The sequence below is a fragment of the Tubulanus polymorphus genome, chromosome 3 (assembly GCF_964204645.1).
Source record: "Tubulanus polymorphus chromosome 3, tnTubPoly1.2, whole genome shotgun sequence".
NCBI classification, from domain to species: domain Eukaryota; kingdom Metazoa; phylum Nemertea; class Palaeonemertea; order Tubulaniformes; family Tubulanidae; genus Tubulanus; species Tubulanus polymorphus.
Window position 1 is genome coordinate 26,125,015 of NC_134027.1, and position 15,206 is coordinate 26,140,220.

Genomic DNA, 15,206 nt, shown 5'->3' on the forward strand with positions numbered 1-15,206 from the left:
TTCGCGCCCTGATTCACCGGTTCGGCTCGCGCCCTGATTCACCGGGGTTGTGGTCGATTATTCTCGCTACACTCGAGGTTTTCTGCCGATATCCAGGAAACAATCGAGTCCGTATAAACTATTCATGTTAACCTGAATATTCCGTGATCTTATTTAATGTATAAATTCGAGTATGATATTTGAGCGCTTTTTAACAATACGAGCTCTCGGAGATTTCGAAATTGGGCGTAAATTAGTTTCCAAGAGGGATATCTTATACTCTATGGATTTCGCTTGATATAAAAAGTTTAGGGTAACATAGTAACATAGTTCAATCTCGTATTATAAGATTAAGATTATTTGTTATTTGTTCTCTCATCAATTTCGTCTCTGACTTAACTTGTATTCACCTTTGTTTTAATTTAAGTGCCCCCTAGTTTGTCTTTCTTTTTACTACTGACTTTAAGTTTCATTTATATTAATACTCACTATTGTTGTTTATAATCACCCCTTAGTTTGCTTCCCTTTAATCTATTTTAGCGTGTAACTGTTTTTACGTTAATTTTCCTTTAGTTTGTATCATCTCTGATTACTTGAATTAGTCTCTTTGTCTCTGGGTTGTATATATATATATCTCATAATTTCTGTAGTATCTCATTATTCCTGAAGATGACTATTAAGATATAGTCGAAACGTTGAAATAAACTACTATCTCGAAGTTTCATTTTCGGACTTTTTATTATCATTGTGGCGTGTGGCTATTTTAGCGTGTAACTGTTTCTACGTTAATTTTCCTTTAGTTTGTATCATCTCTGATTACTTGAATTAGTCTCTTTGTCTCTGGATTGTATATATATATATATATCTCATAATTTCTGTAGTATCTCATTATTCCCGAAGATGACTATTAGGATATAGTCGAAACGTTGAAATAAACTACACTAGCTCAAGGAATACAGCATTCCTGAAGATGACTATTAGGATATAGTCGAAACGTTGAAATAAACTACTATCTCGAAGTTTCATTTTCGGACTTTTTATTATCATTGTGGGATTCTCTCCTCATCGCGTCAACACGGATATAGTGTTCTACCAATCGTGATAGTTCAATCTCGTATATGTACCAGTATATAGGTTCTGTTATGTTGTGTAGTACGCGTTTTAATGGTTTTATGTAAAACTCGCGCTCGGTACTTGAACGTCTAAAACTGGTTTCGCTATCTTGTTAAATTGTCTGATTACGGAGTGACTTAATAACGTTAATGTAGTCGCTTATCTGAAACTAAATTTGTATTCTTCAGTTCTAAACTCTGCCTCAATCTCAAGTGATACATCAGAACTGCCTGGCTTTGATCATTGATAATATTAATGGACCCTGTGTGATGATTAACAGCAAACCTCGGTTATCTGATAGCGAAACAATTTCAGACTTTTTTCTCTCTCAACGAAAACTGTTTTTCATCTCTTGTGTTTTTCGTGTTTATAAAACAGTGACATAATAAGCGGGCAATCTGCTCATTCTTAAAGCTCGCATTTCTCCAAAATTATAAAAAAGTTAAAAGATTAGCTTTTCTGATAGAAGTTTCTCGGGATAAACAATAAATTGTCCTCGACTTACAGTGCTGACCTCATCTGTTATTGTAGGTGATTGAGTAGTTTGAATTAGTCAGGTCAGGTCCCCGGCGTTATGAGGCTGTTAGCTACTTTACAATCGGTTCTGATTTTCGTCGCGTTCAATTGATGTTGACATTTTAATTACCGCCGATAAGTTTCTGCCGTAATCGACTTGAAAGCTCATCAGCTCGGATTAACCGGCATTAAAAACGAATAAAATTCCTGAATTTTCTCGAATCTGCATTTTCATTCCGAATACGAATGATTGGAGAGAGCCCGCCAGTGCAACTGTCTCTTAAAGAAACTGTTTAATTCCTTCACAAGACTAAGATTTCTTCTACTGGGTTTTGCTTTCTGAAAAAAAATCATTTCATAGTAAATATGACTAGGTCAGTATTTTGGTCTATAGGGATGACTTTTCTTTCACCTTTTATGAAATAGCTATAGATATAGCGTTTAATGAGAGGCTTCTTTTGGTACCTGGGGGTTTCTACACCTTAGACTTCGTGACAATAGATCGAAAATTCGAACAATTCCGGCTTCAGTCAGAAAATTACATCTAATTTAACGATGAATGGGCCGGTCAATAGATTGAAATAGCAGACTTAATCATCTAGAAACAATGAGTACACCGTGGTCAAAATGTCACAAATGAGCCTTGGTTATTGTGAGTTTGGGGGATGTCATTGTGATCAAGGTCCAACAAACTTGAATAGGGGAATTGTATTATCAAAAACAAGAGTCTAATCTTTGATAGCCTAGATGCGGGGATTGTTTCGTCGACAATAGTCCGAGATGAATAAGGGTATAAAGATGTTGGTATTGTTGCGTGGATTTCCTCTGTATTGTGGTAAAACAAAGCGATTTGTTTGATTGCGATCAGGGCTTTCATCACGTGTATATTAACTCAGACTGTGTTTTATTGTGTATTTGTAGGTGCCCCAGATAACTCGAATTCGGCGAGCGAACAGGTCCATGTATGTCCTTATTGCAACTATAGTAGCATTAGCGAACTACGAATACAGGCTCATATACACACTCAACACATGCAGATGGGAGGCCGAGGATTCTTGTGTCCGCTATGTCAGGAAAAATACACCGAAAAACCCAAATTAGAGCGCCATCTGATGGCCGCGCATAACGTCAGCTCGGACGCGGTACAACGATTGATGGTTATGGTCGATCAAACGGAACTCTTCAACAACGCGTCGAACCAGCAGCCGAAGTCGCCGGGTACGCCGACCGATAGCCCGGCGACGGCTGATTCTAACAATGTGCTGACCGAACCGGCTGAAAACGTCGATAACAGTTCCGATGTCTCGGATGCCGACGCTATAAGGATCAACCATGATGAAGGTATGTACTTTCAAATATCGCCCGTAATTTTCATTTTCAAGTGGTCAAAGTTTGAAGTCCAGGAATTTAGGGGAATTGTTGATAATGAATAAATGATACTAGTTCAGTTATAATAGCGATGTAGTCATCATACCGGTTAACCATTGAGGAAAAATTCTGTGTCCGTGTTGAGAGGATGATATAAAAAATCCACGCTGATGAAAAACAGAGTGCAAAATGTTTCTTTGAGCTTGTGGTTTATTCGACATATAAGGATTGTGTTTGATTAGGTGTGTCATATCTTTTCGCCTACACGAGATAATACAAGTCTTACATAAAATCCCGCATAAAAAATGAAATTATACGAGTCAGAAATATTTCCTCGAGCTATAGTGGTTTACCGATTATTCCTGAAGATGATTGTGAGGATATAGTCGAGGAAACATTTCGGACTCTACTTCTTCTTTAAGCGTGGGATTTGATATCGTCATATATACAAGTCACCAGGCGATAGCGGCAGCATCAGCAGTGTATACTACTTACACCAGTCGCGTGTGCATAAAAAACAGTTTCTGAATGCTGAATATTTCTATTTCGATTCACTGTGTGTTAGTCTTACTAATCAACGAGTCTTTTTGAAAGATCATCAGTTTGCGCAGACCACACAATGGACTCTATTTGCAACTGTCGATTCGTCGATTGCTAATTTAGCCCGTAAGATTGATAGCTCGTGAAAAGAGTTGCCCTTCACCCGAAAATGTCATGTAATTAGAAAATTCTCGATCGATCCGCAGTTAATCTCTTAGCCGGCGAGCATATCATATTTTTGCATGCTCGCGCTAAGTCGCGGCTCTAAATCTTGGCGGTGTATACCATTTTCCGACCGGAGCATAATTAGAAATCTTTGCTATATGCACTAATGAACTGAGTTTCCTTGAATACGACAGCATTAAATATTTAACGCGCGTCGTGTAATGGATTGATATTGTTCTTGGTTATGATGACGGGTATTTTTCGCCGTCTATGAAGCAGTTTTCGAGGGCCTTTTGTATCGATCGGCCGATGGAATTCAGTCTAGATGGTTTGTTTGAAAAGATATACACTCGAGAGCGATTCGACGCCATTCACGGAAACCCCTCCAGTTCTCGAGTTCCTGTATGTATCATCATTTGACTCGAGAGCCCCTCTCGCACTCTTGGCCCGATAAAACGTCGGCTGATTACTGACGAAGCGAAAACAAAACTCAAACCAAATCAGATCAATTTTCCAATTACGTCTGGCAGGAAATGAAGGGAAAACTTTGCAGGGAACCAGAAAAGTTTTTTATCGACCGAATCTAAATATGAATTAAACGAATATCTAGAAATTGTGATTCATTATTTGAGGTAATTATGCTACGACGGTAACTACTGATTACTGCTAGTTACCTAGAAGCGTCTGCTAGGATCAGTGATCCATGCTTCTAGCGGCAAACACCTCAGCTATTTTTCTACGGTTCATCACTTTCGCATAATCGTATAAATAAAAGTATCGTTGGCTGATGAGAGCCAATAAAAGCACGTTTAGTTTCCACTGTGTCGTCTAATTACGAAATATTGATCATACAGTTGCGGGAGAGAGTGTCTCGGATCGTAGCATAGTGCAGGCGATTAATCCACATAGCAAGAGACGCACGTCAATCGCTGGCGAAGGTGTGAGTTGAGGGGAAAACGTTTATCGAATCTTGCGTTGTGTTCGTATTGAATTGTGCGATACGTGAATTATTTCCAATCGAAGAAAAACTAAGGAATGATCACGCTACTGCTAACTGCCATCTGCTGGTAGTCGGTCTAACTAGGTTGTGGATTTTTAACACTTGATCGGATGAAACATTTTTTTCTAAAGTGAAATATTTTACAGCTTTCAGTATCGAGAACGTATTTTCGTGTTTGAAACGTGTTTAATCGTGCGAATGATTTGTATTTTGTAGATGGCGCTATCCTGAACGAGAAGGGAGAGTACGAAGAACAGTATCGCTGTACGACTTGCTCAAAGACGTTCTCGAAGATCGACGATTTATACGCTCACCAAAACGAACTCGGTCACCTGGAGTTGAAGCAGACGCCGCGAGGTCCCGGTTACCTGTGCTGGAAGAGAGGATGCAACCAGTACTTCAAAACTGCTCAAGCGTTGCAAATTCATTTCCGCGAGATTCACGCCAAACGCCAACAGCTCGCCATATCGGAACGCCATGTCTACAAGTACAGATGTAACCAGTGTAGCCTGGCGTTTAAAACTCTGGAGAAACTGCAAACGCATTCGCAGTATCACACGATACGCAACGCGACGAAATGCAACATGTGCGGTCGCAGTTTCCGCACTTTGTCCGCGTTGAAGAAACACGTCGAAACGACTCACTACGAAACGATGACCGAACTCGAAATCGCCGAATACCAGGCGGCGTTGGCGTCGAATCCGTTGAATCTGATCGAGAACAACTGCAACTCTCCGAGTCTCGATAAAGAGAATCTCGAAGTGAGCGAAGGCGAAGCGAAAGGAAGAGCCGACGAACCCGGTTTGTCGGATACGGCTTCGGAGAAGAGTAATTCTCTATTGGACGATGATCAGTCGACTCAGGATTCCGTTCACAACGCGATGGACGTCGACGATCCCGAGTTCAACAACCAGCATTTCGCGGAGGATTATATAAACAGTCAGGCTATAGCTGAAGATAGTTATAACGATCCGACTCGCAAGTTCAAGTGTCACCGATGCAAAGTCGCATTTACCAAACAGAACTATCTGACGTCGCATAATAAAACGTTGCTTCATCGTAAAGGCGACCGGTTCAACTACCCGTTAGAAAAATACCTCGACCCGAATCGGCCGTATAAGTGCGACGTCTGCAAGGAAAGTTTCACGCAGAAGAACATTTTACTGGTGCACTATAATTCCGTATCGCATTTGCATAAGTTGAAGCAAGTCGGGCAAACCGGTCACCACGGTACGAGTTCACCTCCGTTGAATAACATATCACCGCCGTCGTCGATGACGGTTTCAAGTCGACCGACGCCCGTACCGTCTCCGGTTTTCACATCGTCTATGACCGGCGTAAGCACGTCTACCGTGGACGGTAAACCGTACAAGTGTAACATATGCAAGGTAGCGTACAGTCAAGGATCGACGTTGGATATACACATGAGGTCGGTTCTGCATCAGACTCGCGCTTCCAAACTGCAGGAGTTGGCGATGACCGGTCAGATCGATATGACGCAGCCGTTGATCGAGCAGCCCGAACCGCAGAAGGCTCATTCGCAGAATGTTTCTCAACAACACAAGAAAATTCTCGCCGACATGTTGCAACAGAAGCAGCACATTCCGATGTCTTCGTCGCCGATAAATCATCCATCGGCTCTTTTTCAACCGATGGTTTCGATGGGAACGCCAGTCACGCAGCCTTTGTCATTAGTGACGACGAATCCGATGACGCCTCTGAGCACGTTCTCTCCATCTCCGAGTCCGCAACCGTCGGCTTCATCTCAACAACCGATGTATTCCTGTAATCGCTGCAACTCGATTTTTGTCAGCGCGGAAAATCTAACACAGCACCAGCAAATGTACTGTTACTTCCAAGCTCCCGGGATGAACTTACAAAACCCGTACTCATTCGTACCGCGACGATCAAAAACTCAGGTTCATAAAAACCTTCTCGCCAACTTCGGATTCGAGTGCGTGATGCATTTCAACGAGTTGAATCAAATCGTAAAAACCGACGAGGTAGAAGATGTTGTTAGAACCGATAACGGTGATGCTGATGAGGAGAATGATGGTGACAATGATGACGATACTGAAAAGAAGAATGTTCCAGAGATAAAAAGTGAAGATAAGGATGTCGAGGTGAAAGAAGAAAGTGTAAAGAATGTTGAGGATGAAAAGAAGAATGTAGTCGATTTACCGGAAGTGAGCAGAGAAAAATGTAAAATCTGCTTGAAACAGTTTTCAAGTATCTGGGTACTGAAAGCGCATCAGGAAGAGGTTCACAAGAATCTCGTGCCGACGTCGCTAGTTGAAATGTGTAGCGAACATATCAAAGATGATCTCATGAAGAAGTTGCCTCCAGCCCAGCAAATAGGCGATTCAGTGATGCAGTCGCAAGCTACACCGCCAATCCCATCGCAACCAAACACACCTAACTCGGACATCAGCGTCAACGTGAAACAAGAAAATAATCCCATGGCCGGCAGTGCCATGGATCTCTCTCAGATGTCGCCGCTATCTCTAGTGAATATGATGCCGATTTCGTTGAATATGCCGATGGCGATGGCCCTGCAGCCTCCGTTAAACGTTATGATGCCTACGCTGAATCTTGATTCGTCGTTCCCGACTCCGGCGATGATGGATCCGAATTTCCTCGCCGCTCAGAAGATGCAGCAGCAACAGCAACAAGCTCAGGCTAACTCTCAAAAACGAGCGCGTACTCGAATCAGTGACGAGCAACTGAAAATATTACGTGGACACTTCGATATAAACAATTCTCCGAGTGAAGAACAGATTATAGCCATGTCTGAACAGTCCGGTCTGCCTCAAAAAGTCATCAAGCATTGGTTCAGGAATACTTTGTTCAAAGAACGACAGAGAAACAAAGACTCGCCATACAACTTCAACAACCCACCATCGACAACTCTGAACTTAGAAGAGTATGAGAAAACTGGAAAGATTACAATGAGTGAAAGTGATGGAAATGACAATGAAAGCACGAAAAGTTCAGAAACCTCTGATGTAAAAGAGGAACGTTTGTTGCAGCAGGCAGAGTCTGAAAAAGCTAAACTTCGCCACCAAGACGTAGCATTAGCTGCCTCTAGTTTTCATCAACATCAGCAGCAGGAAGCTGCGCGGGTGCAAATGCAACTCGAATATGAGCAAGTTCAGAAAGAACAACAGCAAGTTATGGAAGCTGTCAAACAGCAGTTAGCCGAGGCCCAGCAAGCGGCAGTAGCAGCCGTCGCTGCAGAGGCGCAAAGACAAAAAGAATTCCGTGAAAATCGTGAACGTCAAATCGAAGATATCATCGCTTCAAGTGTAGCGCAATCTATCGGCGGAGGTTTCCACCCCGCGTCGGCTGCTACTCCGATGATGAATCCTGCTACACTGCAGAGCTTCGTCGATCGCACTCCGAGTACATCGGCGAGTGAATCATCTCAACCACCGACACCCGTATCATCGAGCGGTGCTGGATCTAGAAGAGCGAATCGAACGCGATTCACCGACTATCAACTGAAAGTATTGCAAGAATATTTTGAACAGAACGCGTATCCAAAAGATGACGATCTCGAACATTTATCGAAACTACTAAATCTCAGTCCTCGCGTCATCGTCGTCTGGTTCCAAAACGCTCGCCAGAAAGCGCGAAAAGTCTACGAGAACCAGCCCCCGATTGAAACGCCGTCGCCGAGCGAAGAGAATTCACACCGTTTCCACCGAACCCCGGGTCTCAACTATCAATGCAAGAAATGTCTAACGGTATTCCAGCGATATTACGAACTCATCAAGCATCAGAAGAAACATTGTTTCAAAGATGAAGATATATCACCGAGCCAGGTGTTCAGCGGTTTAGAATCGAACATGTCTCACAACAGCAGCGATTCCAAACAAGGCGTCCTGAATTCATCGTCGAGTTCAAATGAAGAGAACCGAGTATCCGTCAAACAAGAACCGGTTCCCAGTTTCAAATGCGAGAAGTGTAACCTGACGTTCACTCGTTTCGATCTGTGGCAAGAACATCAAAGCATTCACATGATGAACCCGAGCATTTTCCCGAATTTCCCGGCGGAAAGCGCATTCGGATTATTACAAAATATCGCGCAGCAATCGGCACAGCAACAACAGCAGCAACAACAACATAATCCTCTACCAGATGAGGAAGACGATGATGATAAGTTCCTGAAACGTAAAATGTCCGATGACGAAGATGATAAAGACGAACAACCTCGGGATAAACGTCTACGCACGACGATTCTACCCGAGCAGTTGGATTATCTTTATCAGAAATATCAGATCGACTGCAACCCCAGTCGTAAACAACTGGAAACGATCGCGCAAGAAGTCGGCTTGAAGAAACGCGTCGTGCAAGTGTGGTTCCAGAATACTCGCGCTAGAGAACGTAAAGGTCAGTATCGTGCACACCAACAGCTCATACACAAACGCTGTCCATTCTGTCGTGCACTTTTCAGAGCCAAGTCTGCCCTCGAATCTCACCTCGCTACAAAACACCCCGAAGAGATGGCGAGGGGCGATATAAACGTCGATAATATACCCGACGATATTCCCGAAGGCCCTAATTCATTACCACCTAATTCTCCAGGATTAGATATGGCTAAGTTAATGGCAAACCCCTTCAATGTTCAGCCGTTTATGCCATTCATGCCTCCTAACGCGCTCGGCATGCCGCATGTCGCCGATCCGATGCATTTACAAATGAAACGCATGTACGAGGATTCCGTCAAACGGTACATGGACGATATGAATCAGAGACCGCCGTCGAGCGAGCCGTCGCAGATCTCAGCTACGTCTAATAAACCGTCGACGTCATCGACGCGCGCGGCAGACGACGGTCCGTTAGATCTCAGTAAACCCGTACGAGTCAACATCGACGAACGTTACCCCCACGGCCCGTTTACGAATCTCAGCGAGCGAAGCTGCGACGATTTGAACTCGAGTCGAATGAGTTACGACGAATCGGTGTCGGACAATCGTTCGGAGGGCGACGTCAACGATTTCAACGACGATAGCAATCACAGCGACGCCACCTCGCCGAGCAACGGGTTTCATCGCACGTCGTCGAGCGGAGCGTTAGCCGCGACGTCGCTGCAAAATATGCAATCGAATTCGGCGCCGAAACGGTTTCGCACGCAGATGACCAGCGTACAGGTCAAAGTGATGAAGTATCTGTTTGTCGATTACAAAACGCCGACGATGGCCGAATGCGAGATGTTGGGACGCGAAATCGGTTTGCCGAAACGCGTTATACAAGTCTGGTTTCAAAACGCGCGCGCCAAGGAGAAAAAGGCTAAATTAGGATACGGAAAACCGTTCGGAACCGAAGCCCTTCCCGAGCAGAACCTACCGCCGGATGATTGTAAACTTTGCAATTTTAAATACACCCATAAGTATTCGATCCAAGATCATATATTTACGAAAAAGCACATCGACAACGTTCAGAAACACGTGCAACTCGAAATCAGTAACGAACGCGATATCACGGATCCAGCTGCGGGCTTGCCGCGGCAACCGCCAGCACGCGATACAAGCGGACAGACGACTCCGAAATCAAGCGCCGACGTTCCGACCTCGAGTCACCTTGCCCAACTACAAGCGATGGGAATGCAAGCTGCAATGGGACTCCCAACGCATATGGGAGGTAAGAGATAGCTGCGAGTGTGTTATTGTACTGCCTCCTGCTAGTTGCTAGGCTTAGGTAGCAGCGCATCTCGTTGGCAAGAGTGATTCACACCCATTGTTGCTTTTTACTTAATGCTTTATAGTTGCTTTTATATCGCTGTTGTTTAGTCCGCAACCACCTTTTTGCAAAAAAAAATTCTGCTACGTGTGTCACCACCGATGAAATATCACCATTTGCTTTTCAAAATTCTCGTTTCGATTCACAAATTATATATCACAACCTCCGGAGAACCTCGCTTTTTACGTAGAGCTGAGTCCGATGAAATTCAAAATACAAAACATGAATTATGTTTTTGAGAAATTGAATTTGACGATTGGCCCCCCTCTTATCGAAACAACAGACTTGGCTCTCAGAAACACGAACTACTGACACAACGAATCAATTCTAACGAAATAAACTAACCCGCGTTCGAATCTTGCACTTTAACTAATCATTTTGACTCACTATATTAAGCACTGTCACTGATTCTCACTTTGCACAACGGATAATTTCTAACTTTCATGGCACCTGAATTGTAACGATCTCGCATCACATGATATGAAAATGCAAGCGTTAGTTATACTCGCACGGATTGATTGGTTTGGGTTTTCACATCTGCGTCTGATATAGAACTCAAAAACGCCTCACAAAACATAATTCGAGCACATATCTCTAAATGATTACTAATATATGCTTGTATTTCATGTATTCCGTTTGTATTTACAGGTTTCCACTCGAATACAGATACCGGTAATGGTTCGGCTTTCTCAGAGTCTAAAGAACATAAAAAAGAAACTGTTTCATCCAATGCGTCATCCAAATCAGAACATAAAGAGGATAACAGTAAGTCATTTTGAATATAACTCTGCCGATGACCTTGACACCGATTGCATTACTGGTAATTGATGTTGAAACTGTATTTTTTAAGGTAAGAAGGAGAAGATGAATCCGTTGTTACAAGCTGGTCTGCCTCCTCAGATGATGTCTCCGTTCGGTCCGATGTTTCCCGGCGCCGATGGGAACTTTCTACCGATCATGTATCCGGCGGCGATGCCTGGGTTTTTCCCGGGTCTCGGGATGCCTATGATGCAACCAGCTATTTTCCCCGGTAAGAGAAACTTTTTACTCTTTATAATCGATATGCGATTGAAAACATCGGTTCATATTTTACATTTCGCATTCCCTCTTTTCTCGTGTAGGTGCTGAGAATTTCATGTCGTACGACCCGACACGTTTCGGCACTCCTCTATCTCTACTGCAGATACCTCCTCAAGCTATTCGCAGCGTGACGGCGAAACTTTCCGAACCGTCGGAAACCAAAGCTCAATACACGCAAGACTGTAAAAACATGTCGGATCTTAAATCGGTCGTGAACGCGGCGAGTTTATCGGTGGCGAAGGATTCGATCGTCGACGTAGGATATATCTGTAAAAAGTGCCATATGGTCTACCCGGCCAAAGATGCGTGCGTCGCGCATCAACAGGTCATGTGCTACCCGGGTAAAAACATCGCCGAACTGAAAACAATCATCAAACTCGAACAAGTACAATATAAGTGCGGCGCGTGCAACGACGCGTACTCGACGGTGCAAGAGTTTAAATCTCACAGCGATTCGGACGCGCATAAACTAAAACTGAATGTCGGTATTCCGTCGAAAATGGAAGTGGATTAAAAAGATCTCGGAACGCGGACTAGGGTCGATAGATCGCGCGCAGTACGGCGCGCGGTGTCCGGATTATCATATCATTATCGTCGACATCGACTTCCTGTATCGATGATAAACCGATGTCAGTTAATCCCTCGAATTATACTTGTGTCAGACGTTGCGTTTGTTGTCATGGCGACTATTATTTCACTAATTAACAAAACTGCATTTATCGCAGTTAATTAATAACATCGTCAGGCGGCGGTTACTCGTTAGCGGGACGGTGATTAACGATTAATTAACGATTGAATTAGGATTAACGTCGTCGCGAGTTCTTCGGATTGTACATTTTTCACGCGATTAATTAACATTGCTAATGATGATTGAACGATTAATTATTGAAACTATATGAAAATCATGTAACAAAAATAATGCAACCATAACATTATGTACATAATCGGGTAAACTGGGCAGTGTATATATATATATGTATAATGATGAATGTAAAAAGTTGTATAGATAAATGATGTAACGTTTGTGAGAGTTTCTTTTTTGCGCGAAAATTTATCGAGAGCTTGTTTTTAGAGGTTTAAGAAATCAATTTAATCGCGTTTTTCGCACGACGAATAGAAAGCTCGATTCGTATAGAAATTACTACGATGTGATCTTTATATAAATCCCATTGAAGTTCGGAATTCGCATGAGAGGAAAGTTATCTCGATTCACTTTTTCCCCCCGAGAAAGATTTTCTTCAGTTTTTTTTTTTTTCGTTTTTGTTTTCTTTCATCTAACAGCCATGATTTATTTACCAGGGGTATATATGAGATTTAGTTTTTTTTTCCGGCACGGCTGCTTACTCGTAACGTGGGGGACAAAGTCTGTAATTAGAGGAATGACGAAAATGTATTTTTTTATGAATAAGTAGACATTGCTAAGCAATAACGTACTCGGCGTAAGATGAGGAAATAATGAATAATCAAATAAGGGTCTATCATGTAATGATACTTATAATCAAAGCAGTCATGAAAGAGCTTAATTAAACGCTGTAAATGAATGAGTTCAGCTCGTTCGCTGCGAATGTTTTGTATTCGATTATAAAATGAATGTGAAAAAAAAGTGATCTCAAATCGAATCGATATTTCATCCCTCGCGCGCTTTGGCGACGATTAAAAAACGGATATTCTGGGTTTTTTTTTTTTTTTTTTTTTCGAACGTCTACTACGGCTATTTCTTCATTCGTTCATTGATTGTTGTCGGATAAATTTATTATTAAGAAAAGTAAAAATGTTTGTTGTTGAATTTAGTAATCACGTGTGTGGCGTGTTTATGTTACCGTCAAAGTGTATTCTCGAGGTTTTTCACTTTAAAACGGTAGAACTGTTGTCTGTAATTAAAACTCGTAACTCCCCCAGAAAGAAGGGATTCTTAAACCAGTATTCCCGTCATAGAAACAACCTTACAAATATCAGGTTTGTTCGAATTGAATAGTAGAAAATCAGTGATAAAATTATTAAATATATATATATATATATATAAATAGAAGATATATATTATCAATTATTATTATATTATTATTATTATTATTGATTACAATTATGATTATGAAGGGAATAGAAACGTGGTGTAAATAGTTGATGACATGTTTTTTCAGAATTAGCCTATCATTGAAATTGATCTCATTCGTTTTCTGGATCGCAACCAGATTTCATCATCGTCATCATCCATTTTCATTTCATAAACACGATCGGCACCAGAACTAAAATCGATGATTTTCTGAAGCGGATTTAGACGCTTTAAAACGTTCCCCATGAAATGGACGACAACTTAGAAAATTAAAAAAAATTTCTCTCAATTTGTTGTGAACAAATGTGTAACAGAAATTTTTGCGCGAGCGAGGAAAAGATTTTCGGTCGAATTTTCCTGTAATTCGCGGTGAAAAGTTGCTCAAAATGTCTCATTTTTTTGCCCGATCGAATAGACGTAACGAAATGTGTAAAATCAGTTGGACGTAGCTGTGTTTATACGATGATATGTTTAAACTGCCACAGATTCATGTGTTATCGATGCTCAAAGAGCGAATAATACAATAATGATATATCATTTATGCACATAATATAGAAAGAAAGCGTCTTTTTTATTTTTTTATGTTGACGAATATAAGAAAGTACCGAAGTGTACGACGAGCGAGTGGGTATTAAAAAAAAACAAACAAACAGTTTAATCAGTTCGTCTAAGTCATTGTGACTGGCTTAAGTTGGCTTAACTTTCGAAAGGTCATGTCACGATGTGGCTTAAACGATATATATATATATATATATATATATATATATATATATATATATATATATATATATATATATATATATATATTATATACTATAATGTAGTGAAATTTTCTATTTGGAGCATAGAGGCAGACGCGTGCGCACGAAGTACGTCTGCCCGTTCTTGAAAACTGACCTTAGCGATTTTGTAGCCTTAGTAGAAAATGAAAAGTGTTTTTTCTTTAATTTCTATACATTGTTACCGTGTTTTGTTGATGAGATTTGTGAATTTTATACCGAAGCTGGTGAGACGACAACTGAATGAGACAGAGAGTGTGAGAGAGCGATATTTGTCGAACTTATTCCTAGAATTAGCGCGGATTAGTTAGAGAAAAGAAATACCATTCGGTCGAATCAGTTTATAGCGTTTTTGTAAATATGATGAAAAAATGCGACAATAATATGTGCCACATTAATAATAATGTCATTTGCCAAGTTATATATTGTGATTTTTTTTTCTGAAAGCTAGATTTCCAATTGCTAATAATGTGAAATCACTACTTTGTAATTGATATGTAGACCACGGGACAAGCTGTCATGCATGGTCCGTCAGATTATTGGCTTTTCGTTTTCATTGAGCGTTGGGCATTGAAACGTTGGTGCTCATTTCAAGTCAATTCATTGATTTGGCTTCTTGTGCATTTCTTTTTGAAAATAAAATGCAGTTTAAAATCATTAGACCAGAATCGGCGCCACCACCAACCTAAGCTGCATTATAAACTATCAACTTCTGCCGGAAGAAGTCAAGGTCTAAAGAGAGGGCCAGATCCTGTTCCGCAGTAGTGAGTTAAGAGTTAACTCGAGATCCATTTCCACAGTTGTGAGGTAGAGTTAACTGAATTCAGGTTCTAATTCCACATTTGTGAGTTAGATGTAAAATCTGTTTATTTTC

General features: G+C 41.5%; 1 protein-coding gene across 1 annotated transcript in view; it reads left to right on the forward strand.

The window, feature by feature from the left end:
* Positions 1-13,513, forward strand: part of LOC141902251 (zinc finger homeobox protein 3-like) — a 40,150-nt gene extending 26,637 nt beyond the window's left edge. Inside the window, exons 3-7 of the mRNA XM_074789896.1 lie at positions 2,530-2,949; positions 4,898-10,324; positions 11,072-11,188; positions 11,274-11,453; positions 11,545-13,513. Of these exons, the coding sequence (XP_074645997.1) occupies positions 2,530-2,949; positions 4,898-10,324; positions 11,072-11,188; positions 11,274-11,453; positions 11,545-12,017 (6,617 nt within the window). The 3' untranslated portion in view covers positions 12,018-13,513. The remainder of the gene's footprint in view (positions 1-2,529; positions 2,950-4,897; positions 10,325-11,071; positions 11,189-11,273; positions 11,454-11,544) is intronic.
* Positions 13,514-15,206: the final 1,693 nt, after the last annotated feature.